This window comes from Muntiacus reevesi, chromosome 5, assembly GCF_963930625.1.
Source record: "Muntiacus reevesi chromosome 5, mMunRee1.1, whole genome shotgun sequence".
NCBI lineage: Eukaryota > Metazoa > Chordata > Mammalia > Artiodactyla > Cervidae > Muntiacus > Muntiacus reevesi.
In genome coordinates, this window is record NC_089253.1 from 40,317,738 (window position 1) to 40,339,448 (window position 21,711).

General features: G+C 53.3%; 2 protein-coding genes across 6 annotated transcripts; one reads left to right on the forward strand and one right to left on the reverse strand.

The window, feature by feature from the left end:
* The first annotated feature begins 1,359 nt into the window (after positions 1 to 1,359).
* Positions 1,360 to 19,243, forward strand: FERMT3 (FERM domain containing kindlin 3). Its single transcript, XM_065937604.1, has 15 exons — positions 1,360 to 1,526; positions 2,096 to 2,268; positions 4,614 to 4,847; positions 5,064 to 5,183; positions 5,290 to 5,458; positions 5,773 to 5,875; positions 15,918 to 16,025; positions 16,183 to 16,317; positions 16,400 to 16,449; positions 16,558 to 16,682; positions 16,909 to 17,015; positions 17,182 to 17,424; positions 17,740 to 17,864; positions 18,441 to 18,582; positions 18,678 to 19,243. The coding sequence occupies exons 2-15, from the start codon at positions 2,109 to 2,111 to the stop codon at positions 18,855 to 18,857; spliced, it is 2,001 nt and encodes a 666-aa protein (XP_065793676.1). The 5' UTR covers positions 1,360 to 1,526; positions 2,096 to 2,108; the 3' UTR covers positions 18,858 to 19,243.
* On the reverse strand, positions 19,170 to 21,706 carry TRPT1 (tRNA phosphotransferase 1). 5 transcript variants are annotated; one of them, XM_065937605.1, is made up of 8 exons: positions 21,638 to 21,706; positions 21,210 to 21,293; positions 20,902 to 20,983; positions 20,178 to 20,347; positions 19,911 to 20,085; positions 19,643 to 19,699; positions 19,457 to 19,567; positions 19,170 to 19,321 (listed from the first exon to the last, which is right to left on the reverse strand). In XM_065937605.1, exons 2-8 carry the CDS (start codon positions 21,282 to 21,284, stop codon positions 19,230 to 19,232), a joined length of 762 nt encoding a protein of 253 aa, XP_065793677.1. In that variant the 5' UTR covers positions 21,285 to 21,293; positions 21,638 to 21,706; the 3' UTR covers positions 19,170 to 19,229. The 5 variants fall into 5 exon arrangements, with proteins under 5 accessions (XP_065793677.1, XP_065793679.1, XP_065793678.1 ...); XM_065937607.1 differs by having other exon boundaries at positions 21,559 to 21,662; XM_065937606.1 differs by lacking the exon at positions 21,638 to 21,706 and adding an exon at positions 21,474 to 21,627.
* Between the last annotated feature and the right edge of the window lie 5 nt (positions 21,707 to 21,711).

A 21,711-nucleotide genomic window follows, 5' to 3' on the forward strand; every position in this document is an offset into this window, starting at 1 on the left:
GGCTGGAGTGAAACTTCCTCATTTACTCCAAGAGTGAAGCTTTGGGGCTAGCAACATGCTGAGGCCAGCAGCTGGCTGTACTTCCTGCTGCCTCGACTTTGCATAAGCTGAAGCTGGCCTTCCCCAGGAATTGCCCCCGCCCCCCTCACCCCTGCTGGTGGCCTCCCCTGTCTGGGTGACGCAACCCTCCGTGGGGATTCTGCAGCACCTTTGGTACTAAGGTCTCTTCAGGTTCTGGTCAATTTCCATCCCCAGATTGATTGCCTAGAAAGGCTGAATTTCTGCAGGAGCAAGGGGTGAATATAAGGCCCTGCTCTCCTGAAGCTTACATCCTGATGCACCAGAAAGACGGGCCACCAGGAGCCCTCCAAGTCACGTTTGCATAGGGGTGGAACAGGAGTGAGCCTCATGGGCACTGGCCCCAGACGGGCATGATGCAGGTGGAGGGACCGAGGGAGGTGGCAAGTCTGAAGACTTGAGACTTCAAGGTGTGGGGCAGTCAGGCCATGAAACATTAGCGGCCCACTGGCTCAGGGTAAAGCGTGTGCCTGCAGTGTGGGAGACCCGGGCTCCATCCCTGGGTTGGGAAGATGCCCTGGAGAAGGAAATGGCAACCCGCTCTGGTACTCTTGCCTGGAAAATCCGTTGGAGAAGCCTGGTAGGCTACAGTCCATGGGATCTCAAAGAGTCGGACACAACTGAGCGACTTGACTTTCATTTTCTGTTCAGCTATTCCCCTGGGTAACTCTGAGGTTAGCAGGAAAATTGGCCCTTACTGGGAACAGGAAAGACTTAAAGTTGTTTCACCTGGGGCCTTTAAGGCTCTACTTTGTGGTGATAAGAGGCATTCTTGGGCTCGAGCTGACTTGACCTGTGTGTGTGCTCAATTGTATCCAACTCTGCGACCCCCATGGACTATGGCCTGGCCAGGCTCTCTCTGTGGAATTTTCCAGGCAACAATTCTGGAGTAGGTTGCCATTTCCTTCTCCAGGGGATCTTCCCAACCCAGGGATCGAACCCACATCTCCTACATTGCAGGCGGATTCCTTGCTGCTGCACCACCTGGGAAGCCTCTGGCTTGACCTGCCAGGTCCCTAAATAACCCAGATCTCATCCTTTGAATGCCGCCGCTCTCGCTCTTGGAAGCTGCAAGACCCCACCTCATGACAGGCCTGAGAAGGAAGATGGCTTCCTACACGGGAACCTGAACTGGTGGCTTTTCTAGTTTGAATTGAGCCTTCCTCCAAGTGAGGGGACCCTCTGGGGTGCTGGGTCCACAAGCCCCACTTGCTTCCTGTGCAGAGGCAGGGCTGTGTTGGCAGTTGCTTCCTGCACCCAGCGCCAGCCCGCCCTGGGGAGGGGCGAGCCCGCCCTGCTCGTGATAAGCAAGGGCTGCCCTCTGAAGGAAACTCCGAAGAGAAAGCGGAGGGGGAGGAAGCACGCAGCGGTCTGCAGGTGTGCGGGCTGCGGCCAGGAGCGGCTGACGCGCCGACCCGCCCCTGCAGCCCCAGCCCCTTGGGGGCAAGGTAAGCCGGCCGGCAGCTGGAGGCCCAAGGACCCTCCTCGTCCTCGCCCTCTGGCAGCCCCCTCTGCCCAGCAAGCCTTTCTCAGTGCGGCAACCTGGACTTTCCACGGCCTTTGAGAGGCGTCAGCGGCTTTGGGGTGGTGGTGCTGAGCTTTGGGCCTGATGGGGACTGTTTTCTGACCTGGGTTCACCATTTCTAGGGGGGCAGCTGCCAGGGCGGGCTTGGGCTGGGCTGTCGGCTGGGCAAACAGGTGGAGGGTGGGCCCAGCTCTGGCACTGAGCTGGCTGATGTTGGGGAGCCCCTTCCTACTCTTACACGGCCTCGTCTTCCTGTCTGCACAAAGGGAGAGGGCTGGGCAATGTGGTCTCTTGAGGGGCCCTTGTGAAGCTCCACCATTGTGATGGAGAGAGAGGGGTCTGAGTTTCTCACCTGGAACAACCCAGCTCCCCAGGTCTTGCAGGTGTTGCGGCGCTCTGGCCTGCAGGCTTGCCCTCTGGCCCCTTACCTGCCCTGGGCACCGCAGGCCACCTCCCAGCTGCCCACTCGCCTCCTTCCCACCCTCTCCTCAGCGCCGCCGCAGCCATGGCGGGCATGAAGACAGCCACCGGGGACTACATCGACTCGTCCTGGGAGCTGCGGGTGTTCATAGGAGAGGAGGACCCGGAGGCCGAGTCGCTCACCCTCCGCGTCACAGGGGAGTCACACATCGGTGGGGTGCTCCTGAAGATTGTGGAGGAGATCAGTGAGTGCCCACGGCCCCTGCCACCCACCAGGTCCCCCAGGGCTTCCGGGCTGGCCCTGCTGCGCGGCTCTCGATAATGGAGTCACAGTGACTCAGGCACCAGCTTAATCATTTGGTTCCAAAAAAGACATTTCCCCAACTCAACTTCCCCTCCTTCCCACTGTCGTCCTGCCCTTCCTCCATGCCAGCTGGTTCTGCTAAGACCCCAAGGACCAGACCCGGCCACGGTCCTCTGGGCCAGGAGGGGCCTTGCCTGGGCTGAGGCTGAGGTCCCATTCTGGGGGTCCAAGGGAGGTCAGAGGGGGCTCCTGGTGACTTGGGGACCTGCTCCCACGCCCTGTCCCTGGGCGGAAGCCCTCAGCATGCTGGTGACAGGCCCCAGCCTGGGTGGGACGGCCCTGCACCCACAGGAAGTTACAGCAGAGCCTCCTGTGGTATCAGCCCTGGAGGGGAGCAGAGCCAGCGACAGGGGGGCTTCTCATCGCCTCTCCCTGCTGGGGTGGGGGCTGCCCCTTCCTGGGAGGGCGGCGAGCTGGCTCTGATAGCCAAAGCCGGAAGGCAGGGCCACGATAGGCCCAGCCAGCCTGCGACCTGGGCCCCTGCGGGTGCAGGGTGGGGGCAGGCTGCCTCAGACCCATCCAGCCCTGGCCCTGCCACGTGCGGCCCAGGAGGGAGGTCAGTGGCTTGTGGAGAGTGCGGGCCCCCCCGGACCGCCTGGCCACAAGGCTGAGGTAGTGAGGGGAGCCTCCAGAAGGCAGGGCCCCAGGAGGTTGTGAAAGCAGAAGTGGGGAGCAGAGGGTCCCTCAGGAGACTGGGTGACGAGACTCAGGCAGGCCTGGCCGAGCAAGGCAGAGAGGGTGAAGGCCAGGTGCCCCCAAGAGAAGGCCCAGCTTGCCCCGGGGGACGGTCCACGGCAAAGCAAGAGGACTCAACCAGGAGCACGCAGGTTGCATGCTCCTTGTTGGGTCCAGAGTCAGGCCTGCGTACATGCTAAGTCGTGTCCAACTCTTTGCAACCCCATGGACTGTAGCCTGCCAGGTTCCTCTGTCCAGGGGATTCTCCGAGCAAGAATACTGGAGTGGTTGCCATTTCCTCTTCCAGGGGATCTTCCAGACCCAGGGATCGAACCTGTGTCTCTTTATGTCTCCTGAACTGGCAGGTGGATTCTTTACCACTAGCGCCACCTGGGAAGCCCCCCCCAGAGTCAGGCAGAGCAAGGTTAAGAGGAGCCCCTGGGGGGCTGGGACTCGATTGTTGCATTCATAGTCCCAGAGCCGGGCACCAGGTGAACAAAGTTTTCTGGAATGATCGAAGCCAATGGATGTGCTCCTTCACCAGTGGCTTGTGGGTTTCTGGTCTGGGGCTCACGGCAGAAAGACGAAGCCATAGATTAGATGAGACCGGCCCCCCTTCACCCTGGGAAAAGGCATGGCCAAGGAGGGAGAAGAAGCTCCTCTTCCTGAACCAGTGGGGACGGACAGGGGCTGGCCTGGAGAGAGAACAAGGGCAGAGGGTCAGGAGGAGACAGGGAGTGTGTGCCACAAAACCAAGAGCAGAGTGAAGGCACCGCGGGGGGACTTCTGGGCAGGAGGAGGCTGCAAGGAGGTGGAGCTGGGGAAGGGGACGGGACCACTCCCCAGGAAGGGCTCTGACACTAGGGGATTCTCATTCACGCTCACCTGGCACCAGTTCAGGCTCCTGGGGGGAGGATCAAGAGGGGAGTGTGTGTCTTCTGTCACTGGCCGCGTGAGACCTAGAGACACTCACATCTCTAACCAAAAGCCCGTGCTCTGTACTGATGCGGCCACGTACCCATGTCACAAACACCTTGCACTCGCCACGTGGCGGCAGGCCCTGCTCACTGTCCATGCCTGCTCACATCTCAGGAACTAGAAAACTGAGGCTCAGAGAAGTTCAGGTGTTGGCCAAGGTCACAGAGCTAGAAACCACTCGCTCTTCACGGGGCACCTGCTCCTGTGTGCTCGGCATAACTCCCAGGCCTCCAGAGCTCCCAGAAATGCCAGAGAGAAGCCATGAAGGCGGGGCTTGCGAGAGGACACAGGAGGTGCTGCATGGGGAAGCCCAGTGCCCTGGAGTTTGAGAGGCGGGGCGCTGGGTTCTGGGCTGGGGGCTCCCCTGGGGAAGTGACTCCCCTCCGTAGCAGCTGAGCCCAGGGGACAAGCAGGTTAGCCAGCAAACGGCTGTCCTGCCATGACCTCAGTCCTAGGCTCCTGGCCTGGGCCGGGGAGGGGGTGCTCACCACCTCCGGATCCCAGGCTTGTGCTCAGCGCTGGGGGCAGGGCCCACCCAGGCTGACACGGTTGCCCTTGCCTGTGGCCCTGCAGAACGCAAGCAGGACTGGTCAGACCACGCCATTTGGTGGGAGCAGAAAAGGCAGTGGCTGCTGCAGACCCACTGGACGCTGGACAAATACGGGATCCTAGCCGACGCCCGCCTCTTCTTCGGGCCCCAGCACCGACCTGTCATCCTGCGGCTCCCCAACCGCCGTGCCCTGCGCCTCCGCGCCAGCTTCTCCCAGCCCCTCTTCCAGGCCATGGTGGCCATCTGCCGGCTCCTCAGTGAGTCCCCGGGTGGCCCCCATGCTTCCCCCTGCCAGGGTCCAGCAGGGGGAAAGTCCCCTCCCTTGCCAGGTCCAGCCACTGTCACATCATCCTAGCCGAGCTGTCGTTCCCCATCCATCTTGGGGGGCTCGGACCCGCCCCAAACTGCCCATGGTGGGGCGGGAGGTCACAGGGCAGGACCCTGGCCCCCCTTGAGGCCCCGGCTCCCCTCAGGTATCCGCCACCCTGAGGAGATGTCTCTGCTCCGTGCTCCTGAGAAGGAAAAAAAGAAGAAGAAAGAAAAGGAGCCAGAGGAGGAGGTGTATGACCTGAGCAAGGTCGTCCTGGTCGGGGGTGAGTGCAGGCTGGGGCAGCCCAGGGATGCTGCAGGCGGGGGGCCCGGGAGAGGCCTGGGTGGGTGGGGGGTACCGGGCCTGACTGAACCCCACCTGCACTCCAGGCGTGGCCCCCGCGTCGTTCCGGGGGATGCCAGCCCACTTCTCAGACAGCGCCCAGACGGAGGCCTGCTACCACATGCTGAGCCGGCCGCAGCCCCCACCAGACCCCCTCCTGCTGCAGCGCCTGCCCCGGCCCAGCTCTCTCTTGGACAAAACCCAGCTGCACAGCAGGTGCGTGGCCCGCTGGGTCTGCATGTGCCCTGGCGTCCCATGCCACGTGTCCTTCTCCCAGAGCCCACCCCCTCCCCGCCACCTGCTGGCCCTGTCCCCAGCTCCCATTTTCTATGTGTGCGCTTGCCCCTGAGCCAGCTCACCCCCTCCACCACCCCACTGCCCCCGGCTCAGCCCTGCCCCTTGCCCCCCCAACCCCCAACCCCATCCTGCTGCCCCCAGCTCAGCCCTGCCCCTGTCCCTCCCCGCGGACCCCCAATCCTGTCCTGCTGCCCCCGGCTCGGCCCTGACCCCCGACCTGTGCTCTGGTCCAGGTGGCTGGATTCATCGCGGTGCCTCATGCAGCAGGGCATCAAGGCCGGGGACACGCTCTGGCTGCGCTTCAAGTACTACAGCTTCTTCGACCTGGATCCCAAGGTGGGCCGGGTCAGGGAGAAGGGAGCCTGGGTCAGTGGGACACGGGGGACCTCGCATCGGAGGTCTGGGCTTCGTGAAGGTTAGACGCTTGTGGGAGTCTGTCCAGCTGTCCGTTTGTCGGTCCACACCCCCATTGGTTAGCTCCACCAACGTGGTGCTGGGCCCCCGTGGATGCCAAGGTCTGTTCCTCAAGGGTTATCAGGTAGAGACAGCTCAGGGTAGACCGTGGTAGGTGCTGGGAAGCCTGCTCCAGTGAAAGACGCCTGCACCTGGGCTCAGGGAAGGTTTTCTGGAGGCAGTGGCACTGGGACCTGCAGGAACTAGGCCAGGTGAGGGGTGAAGCTTTGCAGGCAGACACCTGTGTGTATCGCTCCCTGCCTGCCTGCCGAAGGCATGGAAACAAACAGGCTCCATGCATCTGGACTCAGAAGCCCCACTTCTCTGTTCCCCCTTCCCTGCAAAGCTTGCAAGCATCGTTGTCTACAGAACCCTGGGGTGCAGTGTCCTTGCTCCCCGGAAGCCTTTCCTGTGGGTACTCCTTGATGCCCTCTGTCTCCTCAGCCAACTCCATCCTGGAGTCTTCCTTCCCCGTCCTGTGGAGGTGACCAAGCCCTCCATGCTGTTTTATTTTTTCTGGCTGTACTGTGCGTAGGGCATGTGAGATCTTAGTTCCCCGACCACGGATGGAACTTGTGGCCCCTGCAGTGGAAGCATGGAGTCTTAACCACTGGACTGCCAGGGAAGTGCCCCAGTCCACTTCTTACTTGACCCCCACGCGCTTGGGTGTCTGCAGCTGCCCTGCCCCTCTGCCCTTCCTCCTGTCTCCACAGCCTCTGGGAGTTGCGGGCTCCAGGGCTCCATCTCCAGCCTCCACTCTCCACCCTCTCTCCCAGGAAGCTCCAGCCTCTTGGATTTAAGGATCATCTCTGTGCTCTTGAAGCTCTCAGTTTTACCGCCTCCAGCCCAGACCTTTCTCCTTGAGCTCTAGACTCTCATGTCCAAGCCCTAGACTCTTGTGTCCAACTGGCCATCTCTGCTCTGGCACCTAACAGGCATCTAAGCTTCTGTTTGAAACAAAACTCTTGATTCCCTGTCTGCCCAGCGCTTCCTCCTACCACGGACTCATGGCAAAAACCCTGCACTTACTCTTCTCTTGTGACTCCCATGCTCTAGAGGCAGGCTCAGTAGTTGTGGTACTCAAACTTAGTTGCACCAGGTAGAATCTTTCTGGACCAGGGATCGAACTCATGTCTCCAGCATCAACAAGCAGATTCTTATTCACTGCGCCACCAGGGAAGTCCCATTGTAATTATTTAAGCTTTAATAACCAGTCCATTATTTTTTATTAAACTTTTGGTTTTGAGGTAACTGTAGATTCACTCACAGACAGTTGTAAGAACCAATACATGAGATCCCAGACACCTGGGACTCATTACCCAGTTACTCCCAACCAGTATCACGACCAGGACCTTGACCTGATACAGTCAAGACACAAGACACTTCCCTCAATCAATTGTCCCACAAATCCATTTTTTAAGTATGAAAAGCAGTCTTTTCTCTCTGCCTACACACACACCATTTCCTACGCTCTTTATCCCAGTGTATAGATTCGGATTTCCAGCTGGTATCATTTTCTGTCCGCCTGAAGGGCTTCCTTTAACATTTCTTTTCAAGCTGATCTATTGGTGATGAATTCTTTCAGTTTTTGTTTGTCTCTATAAGTCATTATTTTGCCTTTGCTTTTGAAAAATACTGTTCTTTGGTGTAGCGTTTTTGGTCGATGTTTTTTTTTTTTCCCTTAAAAGTACTGCCTCACAGTCTTGTGGCTTGTTCCTTTGTAGGTAGTGTGTCTTTTTCCGACTGCTGTTAGGGTTTTCTCTTTACCACTGGCTTTAAACAATTTGATGATCATGTGTCTTGGCAAACCAAGACACAGGACACTTCAGGTTTCTCATGCTTGGGGTCCAATGAGCCTCTGGAATCTGAGTTTGTAGTTTTCGTAAAATTTGGAAAATCTTTGACCTTTATTTTTTCATGTATCTTTTCTGCTCCTCCATTTTATGGGAGTCTGATTACATGACTATTAGACACTGAAAACCGTCCCATAGTTCACAGATGTTCTGTTCAGTTTTTTTCTTTCTCCCAGTCTTATTTTCCTGCATTTCATTTTGGATAGTTCTATTGCTCTGTCTTCAAGTTTACAAATCTTTTCTTCTCCCTTGTCTAATCTGCCATTAATACCCTTCCTAGAAGTTCATTTTGAACCTTTTTAGCATTTTCCATCTCTCCTTAACATGCTCATGCTTTCCTCTATCTTCTTGAACATACAAGATATATTTAAAATCACATTTTAGGAACTTCCCTAGCAGTCCAGTTGTTAAGACTAAACCATCCCTGGGTAGGGAACTAAGATCGCGAAGGCAGCATGGCCAAAAAAATAAAAACTTTCTAGTGTTTTTGTCTACTAATTCTATTATCTGTGTCTTTTCTGGATCTACTTCTATTGACTATCTCCTAATTATGAGTTGTATTTTTCTGCTTCTTTTCTTTGTCTTTTTTTTTTTGAACTGTTTCACAATCTCTACTTTTATTGCCTAATTAGATTTTATTTCCATCTGGACAGCTTATTTTTTATTGGTGCATGACGATATGATTTGTTTTTTGTTTTTCCTTCTGGACCCTGGATGAAAAGAAAACTCAGTTCTGGGAGGGACTGTCAGATAAGGGTTCAGAATATGGTGAAATGGTGCTCAGTATTCTCAAAAAAATTAGCAAAATCAATCCTAGAAGATCCCTTATTTGCCCTCTTGCTAGTTAATAAATAGACTGCTGGGTAAAGGAAGGAATAGATTCAAGGGCAAAGAAGTGTCCAGATAGGAAGAGGAAAGCAGGGACAGGCGTGTCTACCCCACTCACTCCTGCTCTCACTTACACCTATCCTCTAAATAAAGTAGAAGTAGATTTTACTGCTACTGCTACTGCTAAGTCACTTCAGTCGTGTCCAACTCTGTGCGACCCCATCCCTGGGATTCACCAGGCAAGAACACTGGAGTGGGTTGCCATTTCCTTCTCCTTTTCTGCTTCTTTTCATGCCTGATAATTTTTAATTTGATACCAGACACTACAAATCTTACGCTCTTAAGTGCTGGATTTTTTAAATACTTAAAAATCTTATTTGGGGATAAGTTAAGACACTTGGAAACAGTTTGATCCTTCTAAGGTTTGCTTTGAACATTAATAATTATAATTTATAATTAATTGGGACTTCCCAGGTGGCCAATTGGTAAAGAATCTGCCTACCAATGTAGGAGACGTGAGAGATGTACGTTCAATCCCTGGGTCAGGAAGATCCCCTGGAGTAGGAAATGGCAACCCACTCTAGTATTCTTGCCTGGAAAATTCCATGGACAGGGGAACCTGGTGGACTGTAGTCTATGGGGTCACAAAGAGTTGGACACAACTGAGCATGCACAAAGGCAAAGGCAATTATTAATTAGACTGGACAAAAATTTACCCTATTTCTGAGGCAAGAGCCTTCTGAGTATTCTGATGTTATATATATATGATGTTTTTCTAATCTCTGTTGGGAATATGAACTATTCCCACCCTGATATGAGCTCTGGCAAATGTCCAGGTGTGACTTTCAGTGTTTTCTTCCATCAGCCTTGGGTTGTTCCCTTATACACACACGTATACTCATTAATCAGTTAAAGATTCAAAAGGAGCCCTCTGCTGATTCTGTGCAGAACTTTCTGTGCAGTTCTCTCCTCTGTAGCACTCTGCCCTGTGAATTCTAGCTGCCTTGGACTCTCCAAATTCTCAACTGCACCTGCTCACCTCTCACCTCGGGGAATATGCTGGGCTCCATTTGGGGTCCTCCTCTGGCCTACAGCATTCACATTTGCTCCAGGTAGCAAGCTGGGGAAATCTCACCGTTCATTCACTTGTTTCATAGTGATTAGTCATTGCTGTTCAGGGTGATCTGTTGTCCAGTGTCTAAAATCCATTTGGTCTTTGTTGTTTTCTTTGTTTTGTAAATTAATTTTTTTTTTTTTTTCTGCACCTGTGATATGTGGGATCTTAGTTCCCTGAGCAGGGATCAAATCTGTGACCCCTACAGTGGAAGCACAGAGTCTTAACCACTGCACCACCAGGAAAATCCCTTAAATTCTATTTTTAATAAAAGTAACAGCTTAAAAAAAAAAAGCCAAAGTAACAGCTTAAGGAGTCAAATAGTCCCAGCAGTAATAACAACAACAGAAAAACAGTTCCTTACTCTACCTTTCCTTATCCCAGATTTCTGATCCCTAGAGACTGTAGGTTTTAAGTCTTTAGCTTTTTATTCTAGTGTTTACCTCTATATGGCAAGCTTAGTTATGTCTATTCCCTTGATTTTTTTTTTCATTCCATGAATTATCTATTCACTTTGTGTGAAGGATGAAAATTTAGCTGTCTTATATCCTCCCTCCTTCCCCTACAACATACACCTCTTTTATATCTTCCCAATTGAGCTGTGTTGTCGTTTTTAGTTAAAATAAATGAGTGTGGTTGTAAATGGTGACACATATAAATAGCGTTCTGAGCTAAGCCACAGAGTGACTATACTTCCTTCCTTGGTTTATTTATTTTCTGTTAATTGTCTGTGCTGTGTTTAGTTGCTCAGAAGTGTCCGACTTTTTGCAGCCCATAGACTGTCGCCAGGATCCTCTGTCCATGGAGATTCTCCGGGCAAGGATAATGGAGTGGGTTTTCATGCCCTTCTCCCGGGGATCTTCCCAACCCAGGGATCAAACCCAGGTCTCCTGCATAGCAGGCAGATTCTTTACCATCTGTTAATTGTCTATCTGTGCACAATTAGAATTGAGATGCCAAAAGGCTCTCTGGACACTCTCTGTGAATCTGTGGCCTGCCATGGGAGTTCTTCAGAGTGATGAGGTGGGATGTTCCATAACCGAGTCCCTCCAACACTGCCACTGGAGCACAATGCCCCTTTCAAAATGATTGGTTACTTTAGGATATCAATCAGTGTTATATCTTGGTGAGAACTGTGGAATGGTAGCAATCTAGACCCATTGATTCACTTCCTTGAACTTCCCTTCACTATTTCCTGGTAATTCCTATAGTTGACTTCTTGATTCTTGACTGACTCCCTCATGTCAATGGAGCATATATTTAATGACTTCCCCTAAAATGGCAAAATGGTAATAGCTTTCCCTAAGTGGTTTGAAATCCTGTGTGTTTGAAAAGGTTGCTGGTCTACCCTCACTCACATGAAAGTTTGTATAAGTCTAGGTTTGAAACATTTTCCTGCCAAATTTTGAAGCAACCTTCCCATTGTCCTCGAGTTTCTAATATTTCTGTTGAATATAAATCCATTTAATTTTCAGTCTTTCCATATGTGACCCTTTTGATTTTTCTTGGAGGGGTAGGAGAGGCCCCAGAAACGTAAGAATCTTCTTGGGAGTTGCCTAGTGGTCTAGTGGTTAGGATTCAGCAATTTCACTGCCGTAACTTGGGTTCAATCCCATGTCAGGAAACTGAGATCTTGCAAGCCACGCAGCACAGCCAAAACAAACAAACAAAAATAACACAAAAGAATCTTTTCCGTATCTCTTGATGTTTAAAAAATCTCTCAACAGTATGTCCTCATATGAATCTTTCTTCTTTGATTGTCCCAAACACTTGCTGAGCCCTTTGAGATCAGAGGCCTGGGTCCTTGGGTTCTGGAAACATGATCTATACAATCTCTTTAATAATTCACTCCCTTCCATTTTTCTGGTTTTTTTTTTTTTTCCTCTTGGAACTTAGTAAATATTATACCTCCTGGATTTGTTTTACAAGAAAAAATTGGACATTTATATTTTCTATCCTTTTTTATGTTTTTTGTCTTTTTTGTTCTACTTTCTGGAAATTTCCTTGGCTGATCTTCCAAATGATCTATTGACTTTATAATTTCTGCAATAACTGTCTTTTTAAATTTTAAGAGCTCTTATTTTTTGACTGCCCCTTTTTAGTGTTTTTTACTTTATTTTGCTTTTTTTTTTACTGTAACATACATTTAGAAATATTCACAAATGTTACCAACATATCAAGCAACAGAACTTTACCAGCATTCAGAATCCAAGCAGTATCTCCCACAGGGGGAGCCATTAATGTTACTGCTAATGCCATAGATTAGTTTTGCCCATATTTGAAATTTACATAAAGGAAATCACACATTCTATATACTCTTTCGTGTCTGTTTTTTTCACTCAGCATTATGCTTGTATGATTCATCCATGTTGCATATAGGGTAGCATATTTCTCATTGGTGTGTAATATTTCAGGCTGTCAGTATACCACAGTTGATTTTAATTTTCCATTCTATTGTTTTATTATTATTATTATTAATTTTGGGTTGCACTGGTTTTTCACTGCCGTGTGCAGACTTGTGGGCTCTAGAACGTGGCCTCAGTAGTTGTCGTGCATGAGCTTAGTTGCTTCATGGCATATGAAATCTTCCCAGACCAGGGGCTGAGTTCGTGTCCCCTGCATTGGCAGGAGGTCTCATATCCAGTACACCAGGCAAGTCCTCCATTCTGTTGTTGATGGGCATTGCACAATTTTTAGATTGGGCTATTATGAATAGAAGCACTATAAATATTCCAGCATATGTCTTTTGGTGAACATGTACCATATTATCTGTAAGGTATACTACACCAAGAGGTGGAATTTCTGGGTTGTAGGGCAGGCACTAGTTTGAAAAGTGAAAGTGAAAGTGTGTCCTATTCTTTGTGACGCCATGAACTGTAGCCCACCAGGCTCTTCTGTCCATGGAATTCTCCAGGCAAGAATACTGGAGTGGGTAGCCATTTCCTCCAGGGGATCTTCCCAACCCAGGGAATGATCCTGGGTCCCCTGCATTGCAGGTAGATTCTTTACCATCTGAGCCACCAGGAGTTATGGGGCAGGTGGTGGTTTAGCTGTAGTAGATAACTACACCCCCACACACCCCTACCAGCAGTGTATGAGAGTTTCAACTGTTGCACAAATTCACCAGTACATGATATTTCCTACCTTTTCCATCTTAGCTATTCAGGTAGGTGTGTAATAGTATCTCATATGGTATTTTGTTTGTTTATTCAAGCAGTTTTACTGAGATATAACTTATATACCATAAAAACCACCCACTGTAAGAGGTTTATTTTTAGCAAGTTATATAGCTATGCAACCATCACCACAATCCAATTTTAGAACTTTTCCATCACCCCAGAAAGTTCTCTAGTGCCCATTTGCAGTCATTCCTTCTTCCACATCCAAACCCAGGAAACCACTGATTTGATTTTTATGTGGGTTTAATTTACATTTCCCTAATGATTAATCAAGTTGAGAACTTTTTCATATGAGTGTTAGCCTTTTGGATATCCTCTTTTTTTTTTTTTTTTGGATATCCTCTTTTGTGAAGTTTCTGTCCAATGTTTTACCAATTTCTACACTGAGGTACTTATCTTTTTCATATAGCTTTGTAGGAGTCCTTCATATATTCTGTATAGAGTACTTTGACAGATAAATATATTGTGAATGTATTTTCACAAAGCACAGAATATTTTGCCTTTTCATTCACTTAGTAGTTTATTTTGAGGAACATGAACTCCTAATTTTAATATATTCTGAGTCATATTTTTGTTTTATGATTAATATATTTTGCATCCTGTTTAAGAAATCTTTTATTCTAAAATTGCACAGATGTAGTCCTATTTTTCTCTAAAGATTTTACTGTTTTCACTTTGATATTCAGATCTGCAACTCAACTGGAACTGATATTTTTATGTGGTGAGAGGCAGAGATACAAATACTTTACATTTTTTTAATTAAAAAAATTTTTTTTACCTTGTGGGTATCCAATTGACCCAGGTCCATTTATTGCAAAGAACATCCTTTCCCCAGTGATGGCAAGATCTCCCTTGTCCTAAGGTGAATATACATGAGTCTCTCTCTGACTCTCTTTTTAAATATTAAAAAAAAAAAAAATTATTTGGGAGTGCCGGGTCTTAGTTTGCGACATGCAGGACCTTTGATCTTCATTGCAGTATGCGAGATCTTTATTTGCAGCATGTCAACTCTTAGTTGCAGCATGTGGGATCTAGTTCCCCAACCAGGGATAGAACCTGGGCCCCCGGCACTGGGAGCACAGAGTTTCGGTCACTGGACCACCAGCAAAGTCCCTCTCTCTAACTCTCTTTGATTCCATTGATCAATTTGTCTCTGTCAATACCATGTTGTCTTAATTACTGTAACTTTATGATTACATTCCTTTTCAAAATAGCCTCCTGTTCTTGTTTTATGAGTGCAGAATTTTGTCTCTGTAAGGATTTCAACTAATGTTTGAAGTTTTTTCTGCTCTCTACCTTGTCTTTATTTCCTCCAAGTTCTTTTTTCTCCTTACTGTAGTTCATGCCAGCAGCTTTTGTTAAATGTGGATAATCCCTGCCTGCCCTTTCATATTTAGTAAGGTTCTAAGAAGCCAATTAGAAACTCTGAGTGGATGAATAGGGCTTGGCATTTGGGAGGGTCTCCTGGGGAAGATGCGGCAGTAATGCCCCTCGTTATGGGGGGTTTCTCTTTGGCTTCTCAGCAGTGAAAGCTCTGATCTCCTGACTGGGGAATAGAAGGCTCATTGCCAATGTCTTTGATGGCAAATGAAGGGCTGAGGGTGTCTCATCTTTCAAAATGCCAACTTTCTCTTCATTCAGCTTTTTTCAGTACAACCTACTCCCACTCAGCTGTGCCGGGAGTGCCAGATGCACTGGCTCAGCATCTTGAGAGAGTAAATCTCTGGTTTCTACCAGGTGCCAGCTGGGAGCAAGGAGTCACTCGCTGTAGGGAGTAGGGAGGGACCGTTCCATTTACAGACTTTCTGTGGTCCTCATTTGAGCCCACCCTCGCCTCCCAGAAAGGCTTTCCCGGTGGCTCAGACAGGAAAGAACCCACCTGCAATGTAGGAGACGAGGGTTCAATCCTTGGTGGTTTGGGAGGATCCCCTGGAGAAGGTTGTGGCAACCCGCTGCAGTATTCTTGCCTGGAGAATTCCATGGACAGAGGCGTCTGGTGGCTACAGCCCATGGGGTCATAAAGAGTAGGACACGACTGAGTGACTGACACCTTCCCCTCCCAGACCTGAGCCTGTCTACCACATGAACTGGGATGCCTTTGTTCAGATCTTAGTTCTTTTTGCTCTTTGCTTTTCTGATTTTTTCCAAACTCTTCAGTGCCTTTGCCATAGAACAAGAGAGGGGAAAGAGTGTGAGAACCCAGCTCTCCCTCCCGGCAGCTCAGTCCCTGTCCATGTGTTTGCTTTACATCTTCCAAAATTTTGTTGGTATCTCTCAACCTGCTGTAGCCCCCTCTCTCTTCTTCATCCTTTTGCCTTTATCCTTGTTATGCCTTTGCTATTGATGTTGGTGGGTTTCAAAGGGAGTGCGGGCTTAGTCTTACTTCTGTGGGTAACTGGGGTTGCCCCCTTGAGCTCCCTGCTCCTTCTCTCTGGAATGTTCCTCCTACCACGCTCCTCGTCAGCGGCTCCTTGTCATTCCCGGATGTCAGTGCGGCAAGCCACCTCCCCAGGGAAGCCCTCCCGGAATGCTTCCTTCTGGGGAGTACCAGCCCTCCCCACTCCCGCACCCTAGTTCCATTCTCTTTCATCACCATCAAGCTCCTGGGCTTCTTGCCTGAGCGCATGAGTGAGCCCCTGGTTTGGAAGTTACTTCCTTTATCGCTTTGAATCACTTATTTATTGAGTGGTTTACTCTGCACCCCCCGTCCCTTCACGCAGGGCACACAGTAGATGAATACTCAATAACTGTACAGAAAGGTTTAGAGGGAAGAAGCCTGCCTGGGCAGATGGGGTTGGCAGGCTGGGGTTGGGGTCTGCTGCCCATGTGGAACCACTCCAGGAGCTTGCACAGCACAGGCTGGGCTGAGGCCGGAGGCTTGCGGGGACCTGGGTGCATGGGGTGCTCAGGACAGGTGTGACCCAACCAACCCAGCCTCCGCCTCCCTCCAGACAGACCCAGTGAGGCTGACCCAGCTATATGAGCAGGCTCGGTGGGACCTGCTGCTGGAAGAGATTGACTGCACTGAGGAGGAGATGATGGTGTTTGCAGCCCTACAGGTGCCGGGCAGGCCGGGGGACCCCGGGGGCTGGGTGCGGGCCAGGCCCAGGGCAGGGTCTTCCAGAGGGAACCGTGCATCCAGGGCAGCCCAGCTGAGGGCACTGTTGGGCGAATGGGCTGCCGGCTCAGCTGTCCCCGGCCATGTGTCCCCTCCAGTACCACATCAACAAGCTGTCTCAGAGTGGGGAGGTGGACGAACCGGCGGGCACTGATGCAGGGCTGGACGACCTGGATGCAGCGCTGAGCAACTTGGAGGTGAAGCTGGAGGGGTCGGCGCCCACGGACGTGCTGGTGAGCAGGGGCTCTGGGCAGGGGCTGGGGTCAGGGCCAAGCGCAGGGGCTGGGCGCCCCCGCTGACTCCTCTCCTCTCCAGGACAGCCTCACCACCATCCCAGAACTCAAGGACCATCTCCGGATCTTCCGGTGAGTCTGGGCCCAGCCTTGGCAGCCCTGCTGGAGCAGGGCCCAGTGCGGAGAGAGGATGGGAAGGGAAGGAGGGGGCCTGTCCTGAACCTCGCGCCACACCCTCAGGCCCCGGAAACTGACTCTGAAGGGGTACCGCCAGCACTGGGTGGTGTTCAAGGAGACCACTCTGTCCTACTACAAGAGCCAGGACGAGGCTCCCGCAGAGCCCATCCAGCAGCTCAACCTCAAGGGTGAGTGATAGCGGTCTGCAGGACCAGGGCAGGGGTGGGCCAGGGGCGGGCAGGGGCCTCACCTGGCCCACCTGGGACTGGGCAAGTGAATGCTCCCACCTGTCTCCAACTAGGGGCCGGAAGATGCCCTCTGACCTGAGGCCGCTGTGCAGGGCTGGCATTCACTCAGGGCCCTCGCACCAGGGCTCCCCTCCCCAGCCCCCTAGCTCATCCCTTCTTCCTCCAGGCTGTGAAGTGGTCCCAGATGTCAACGTCTCAGGCCAGAAGTTCTGCATCAAACTCCTGGTGCCCTCTCCTGAGGGAATGAGTGAGATCTACCTGCGGTGCCAGGATGTGCGTGAAGGGCAGGGACCAGGGCCCCTGGAGGCTAGAGCTAAACGGGCAGGCGCTGGGCAGGACCAGATCAGGGGGGCATGGGGCGGGGCCCGGCCAGGGGTAAGGGGCGGGGCCTGGCCTGGGGCAGGGCCCTCACCTCCCTCCCGCGCCCCTCCCACCCCAGGAGCAGCAGTATGCCCGCTGGATGGCCGGCTGTCGACTGGCCTCCAAGGGACGCACCATGGCGGACAGCAGCTACTCCAGCGAGGTGCAGGCCATCCTGGCCTTCCTCAGCCTGCAGCGGACAGGCGGCGGCAGCGGCGGGGGCTCTGGCAACCATCCCCAAGGCCCTGATGCCTCTGCCGAGGCCCTCAACCCTTACGGCCTTGTGGCCCCACGCTTCCAGAGAAAGTTCAAGGCCAAGCAGGTGCCAGGGAGAGTGGGTGGTGGGACTGACCAGAGGGTTTACCTGGCCAACCTCGGCCCCTGGATCTCCAGAGCCTTCCCCTGGAAATCCACGTGCTCACTCACTCCTTCTCCCTCCCGGGAGGGGTCACAGTCCAGCTGCCCTATCGTCCTCAGGGCCCAGCTCAGCTCACATTGCTGAATGCAGACAGGGTGCACTCCGGTGGCCCCACGCTGGGCACTGTCCCCACCCCAGGCTCCACATCCCGTCTCCTTGATGGGGACAGGCAGGGGGTCTCAGGGACCTTGGCAGCCCCTCACCAGCGTGGTCCCGCAGCTCACTCCACGGATCCTGGAGGCCCACCAGAACGTGGCCCAGCTCTCGCTGTCTGAGGCCCAGCTGCGCTTCATCCAGGCCTGGCAGTCCCTCCCCGACTTCGGCATCTCCTATGTTGTGGTCAGGTAGGAGCCCCACCCCAGCCTGCTCTACCAGGCAGGGCCCTCCCCTGCTGCCTGGGGGCAGCGCCTGAAGCCTTCCTTCCTGTCCTCTGCGGGGAGGCCTTACTGAGGGCAGCCCGTGTGCACCCCCTCCATCCTGCACCTATGCAGCAAACACTAGAGAGAGATCAGGCCAAGAGAGCAGGTGGCCCCCTGCACCCATCCCAGCCCTGCCACACACCGTTCTCTCTCTGGACCTTGGGCAGCTGGTCTATAGGGCAAGGTTGGGTGGCTGTTACGAAGGGAGCACCCCCTTTGACTGCCCATTTTCTAAGCCTGTAAAGACAGGAACAAGCTGAGGATGATGCTAAAAGTTCCTATTGAAAGGCATGGACTATTTGCCTGATGCTGCTAAATGCTATCATTGTGATTACATCAGTGAACCCCCATTTTCCACATGAGGAACTAGAGACCCAGAAAAATTAAGGGACTAACTTGCCAGCTTGCTCCTGAGTGCCACACCAGGCTCTCTGGGTGGGCTCCGGGGCCATGCAGAGTGCAGGGGGAGTCCCCCCCTCACACTCTCCTCTTGGGCACCAGGTTCAAGGGCAGCAGGAAAGACGAGATCCTGGGCATCGCCAACAACCGACTGATTCGCATCGACCTGTCCGTGGGTGACGTGGTCAAGACCTGGCGCTTCAGCAACATGCGCCAGTGGAATGTCAACTGGGACATCCGGCAGGTGGGCCCAGAGTGAGGGTGGGGGAAGGGACCTGGGACCACCGGGCCAGACTTAGCCAGGGCAAGGTACAAGCCCTCTGACCGCCCGCTCCGCAGGTGGCCATCGAGTTCGACGAGCACATCAACGTGGCTTTCAGCTGCGTGTCCGCCGGCTGCCGCATCGTGCATGAGTACATTGGGGGCTACATCTTCCTGTCCACGCGGGAGAGGGCCCGGGGGGAGGAGCTGGACGAGGACCTCTTCCTGCAGCTCACGGGAGGCCACGAGGCCTTCTAAAGCCTGTCTCACTGCCCCCGCCCGCTCACCACCTGCCATGACCACTCCTAAGTCCACACCCACTGGGACTCACTATCCACACCCTCTCCAGACATGCAACGACCGAGCTGGGCCCATTCACTCACTGTCACTGGCTTTGTGTAGACCAGGGTCCTGGCTGGGTCAGACTCTGCCATCCCCTGGGAGGGTGGGCCCTCATTTGCACAGCACCCACCCTTTGCTTGTCTGAGTGGCCAGGACCAACACCTCTGACCCAGCTGAAGTCCCTGAGCACACGAGGAAGACTGGCTGCAGCCACAGGATGATGACTCATAGTTTCAAACCGGAGTTTCTTTTTTGTTATCTTTTTACATTTTTAAAAAAATAAATATTTTATTGTTGGGTCATCCTTCTTCCTCTGGAGCCGTGCTTGGGGTCTCTCTGATGCTCTGTCTCTTTATTACCAGCCAAGGAGAGGGGCTTTCCTGAGATAGAGAGGAGAGTTGGTTAGAGAAGGGAGAACTAAGTCAGTCTGGGGTTGCAAGCTGGGAAAGAGGTGAGGGCAGAGGGCACAGGCTTCAGGCCCAAAGAACAGGGCTGGCTGGGGTGGTGGTTCTTACGGGTAGGGCGCAGCTGCAGGGCCTCCTTGAAATACTTGGGAGGCAGGACGCCGTCAGCATTCCCTGGAGTCAGGATCACCCCATTGGCAGAGCGAAAGAAGGGGATTCCATCTGCAGACAGAGCCAGACATGTGACTCAAGCCCTCTCAGAAGGCCTGGGGTGGTCCCTGCTGTGTCCAGACTCACCTGCCAGGGCCAGGGGCCCGTTGATGAACACAGCCACTTCACAATTGGGCCGCATGCCTGAGTGGACAATTGGAGCTGGGGCCTGGGGCATCTGGATTGTAGTTATAGAACCTGGGTGGGCTGGGTCCTGGGCTCATTTCAAGGGGTGGGGAGGGGGTTTATTCCTGCATGCAGGCTATGGGCTGGCCCTGGACAAGAGGCTATGACCCTCGGAGGGGGACCTGGAAGGACAGATTGCGTCAGAGTAGCTTGGGGGAGGGGCACTGACCACTGATGACACCAGGGTCCCCAAGCAGTCCTGGGGCCAGGTGGATGTGTGTCCTTCCCCGGCAGGATAGGCCCTTGAGCAGGATGGACGGCCAGTGCTGCCGGAATGTGCCATGGACGAGCAGCAGGGGCAGGGCCTGCGGGGTCTCCAGGGGCTCCAGCTCCAACTCAGGCACCTGGGATGAATGCAGGGGGGAAGGGCGGCAGTGATCTCCTCTCACAGGCAGGGGTCTCACATGGCTCTGCCACTTGTCCCCTTAGTACCCACCTGCAGGGAATGACCCTGATTGGCCCGGATGAGGGGGCCGGTGCTGGGGTCCCCTGGCTGCAGGGCAAAGCGCTGCTTCCCATTGGTGTCCACCACGCGTTGAATATCTTCAGCTGAGAAGCTGCGGAACTGGGGCAGCTGCAGGAGGGTGTCCAGGGGCACGAAACCATCTGTGGAAAGGCAGGGTGGTACGGAAATGACCTTTCTCCAGCCTGGGCCAGAGTTCACAGGGAGAGCCTCAGACCACAAGACCAGAGCCTGTGTGACCTTTAGAAAGTCTCCCCTTTCTGGGCCTCAGTCTCTCACCTTACATGTAATAGGCTCTGTCTCACATGAGACAGGACACCCCCCCCCCCCCCGTATCACGGAGGGTCACAAAGATCAAGGGACGCTTTTGAGGACAGAACCCAGCCCAGAGTGGACACTCAACAAACATCAGTTGCCCCATCACCCCCTGTGCCCAATCTTGGCGTAAGTGTTTATTGGGCCACTGGGCTGGAGGTATCACCAGGCCTGGCCAGACACAGGCTCCTCTCCCAGTCCACCCTGGACATGATCCTGGGCTCTGGGCCTCAGCCTTCCCTGAACATGGCAGGGATGTACCTTCTGTGCTGTCCCCACAGGACTGAGGTGGGAGCCACGGGGGAAGGCGATGACCGACCTGCTCACACTTGGAGCAGGGCTCCAAGCACTTCTGGGCCCAGCCCCTAAGACTCTCACTTACCGGCCCCCATGGGAAGGCCCAGCTTCAGGGCCCCATGACGCAGGGCGTAGGACAGAGCCTTGGACAGCTGTACATCTCGGTCCTAAAAGAGCCCAGCGGTGACCCTTAGTCCCAGTGGTGACCCCGTCTGCCCAGCTGCTCACCCTGAAATCTGAGTGACCTGCTGCAGAAGGAGACCAGAGGGGCAGCAGTATGACCCAGCAGCTCCCGCTCCCACGCCATCAGCATTTCCCAGGGAGCAGGGCTCAGAGCTGCCCTCCCCTGCCCTCCCACATTGGGAGCAGGGGGGAGGGTGGAGAGGGGAGCACCTGTTCCCTGGGGGGTCTGTGAGCCCTTCTACCCTTGGGCCCAGCTGCTTCCCGCCTTCCTCCAGAGGAGTTCATGGCCAAGACCTGTGGGGAGCAGTGACATGGGAGACAGTTAAGGCCCCTCCCACGTACCCATGCTGCCCGGTGCCACAGAGCTTCAGCACGTGAGAACTGGGAGGGGGATATTCAGATCACTAAACTCACTTCCCACCCCAAACTCCCTGGAGCCGATAGGGAAACTGAAGCCCAGCAGGCAAGACTTGCCCAAGGTCACACTACGTCAGCCACGGAGCCCAGGGAATCCGAGACCCCATGACCCAGGCTCGCTGGTCTGCTCCGCAAGGCGCACCTCGCCGGCATCCAGGCTAAGGGGCGGAATTGTTTGGGCCGGCCAGACAGATGAAGCAGGGACAGACAGGAAGGCTCACCGACTCCGGGTGCGGGGCAGCTGATTCGGGAGCCCTGAGCGCCGGGACCGGCCAATGAGAAGCCGAGAAAGAAG

Coding starts and splice junctions, on each gene's coding strand:
- FERMT3 (XM_065937604.1), top strand. CDS start 2,109: ATGGCGGGCATGAAGACAGCCACCGGGGACTACATCGACTCGTCCTGG. Junction 17,016..17,181: donor TCTACCTGCGGTGCCAGGAT/GTGCGTGAAGGG, acceptor CTCCCACCCCAG/GAGCAGCAGTATGCCCGCTG. Junction 17,865..18,440: donor ATCTCCTATGTTGTGGTCAG/GTAGGAGCCCCA, acceptor CTTGGGCACCAG/GTTCAAGGGCAGCAGGAAAG.
- TRPT1 (XM_065937605.1), bottom strand. CDS start 21,284: ATGAACTCCTCTGGAGGAAGGCGGGAAGCAGCTGGGCCCAAGGGTAGA. Junction 20,348..20,901: donor GGGCCTTCCCATGGGGGCCG/GTAAGTGAGAGT, acceptor GCCTTTCCACAG/ATGGTTTCGTGCCCCTGGAC. Junction 19,700..19,910: donor GGACCCTGGTGTCATCAGTG/GTCAGTGCCCCT, acceptor TTGTCCACTCAG/GCATGCGGCCCAATTGTGAA.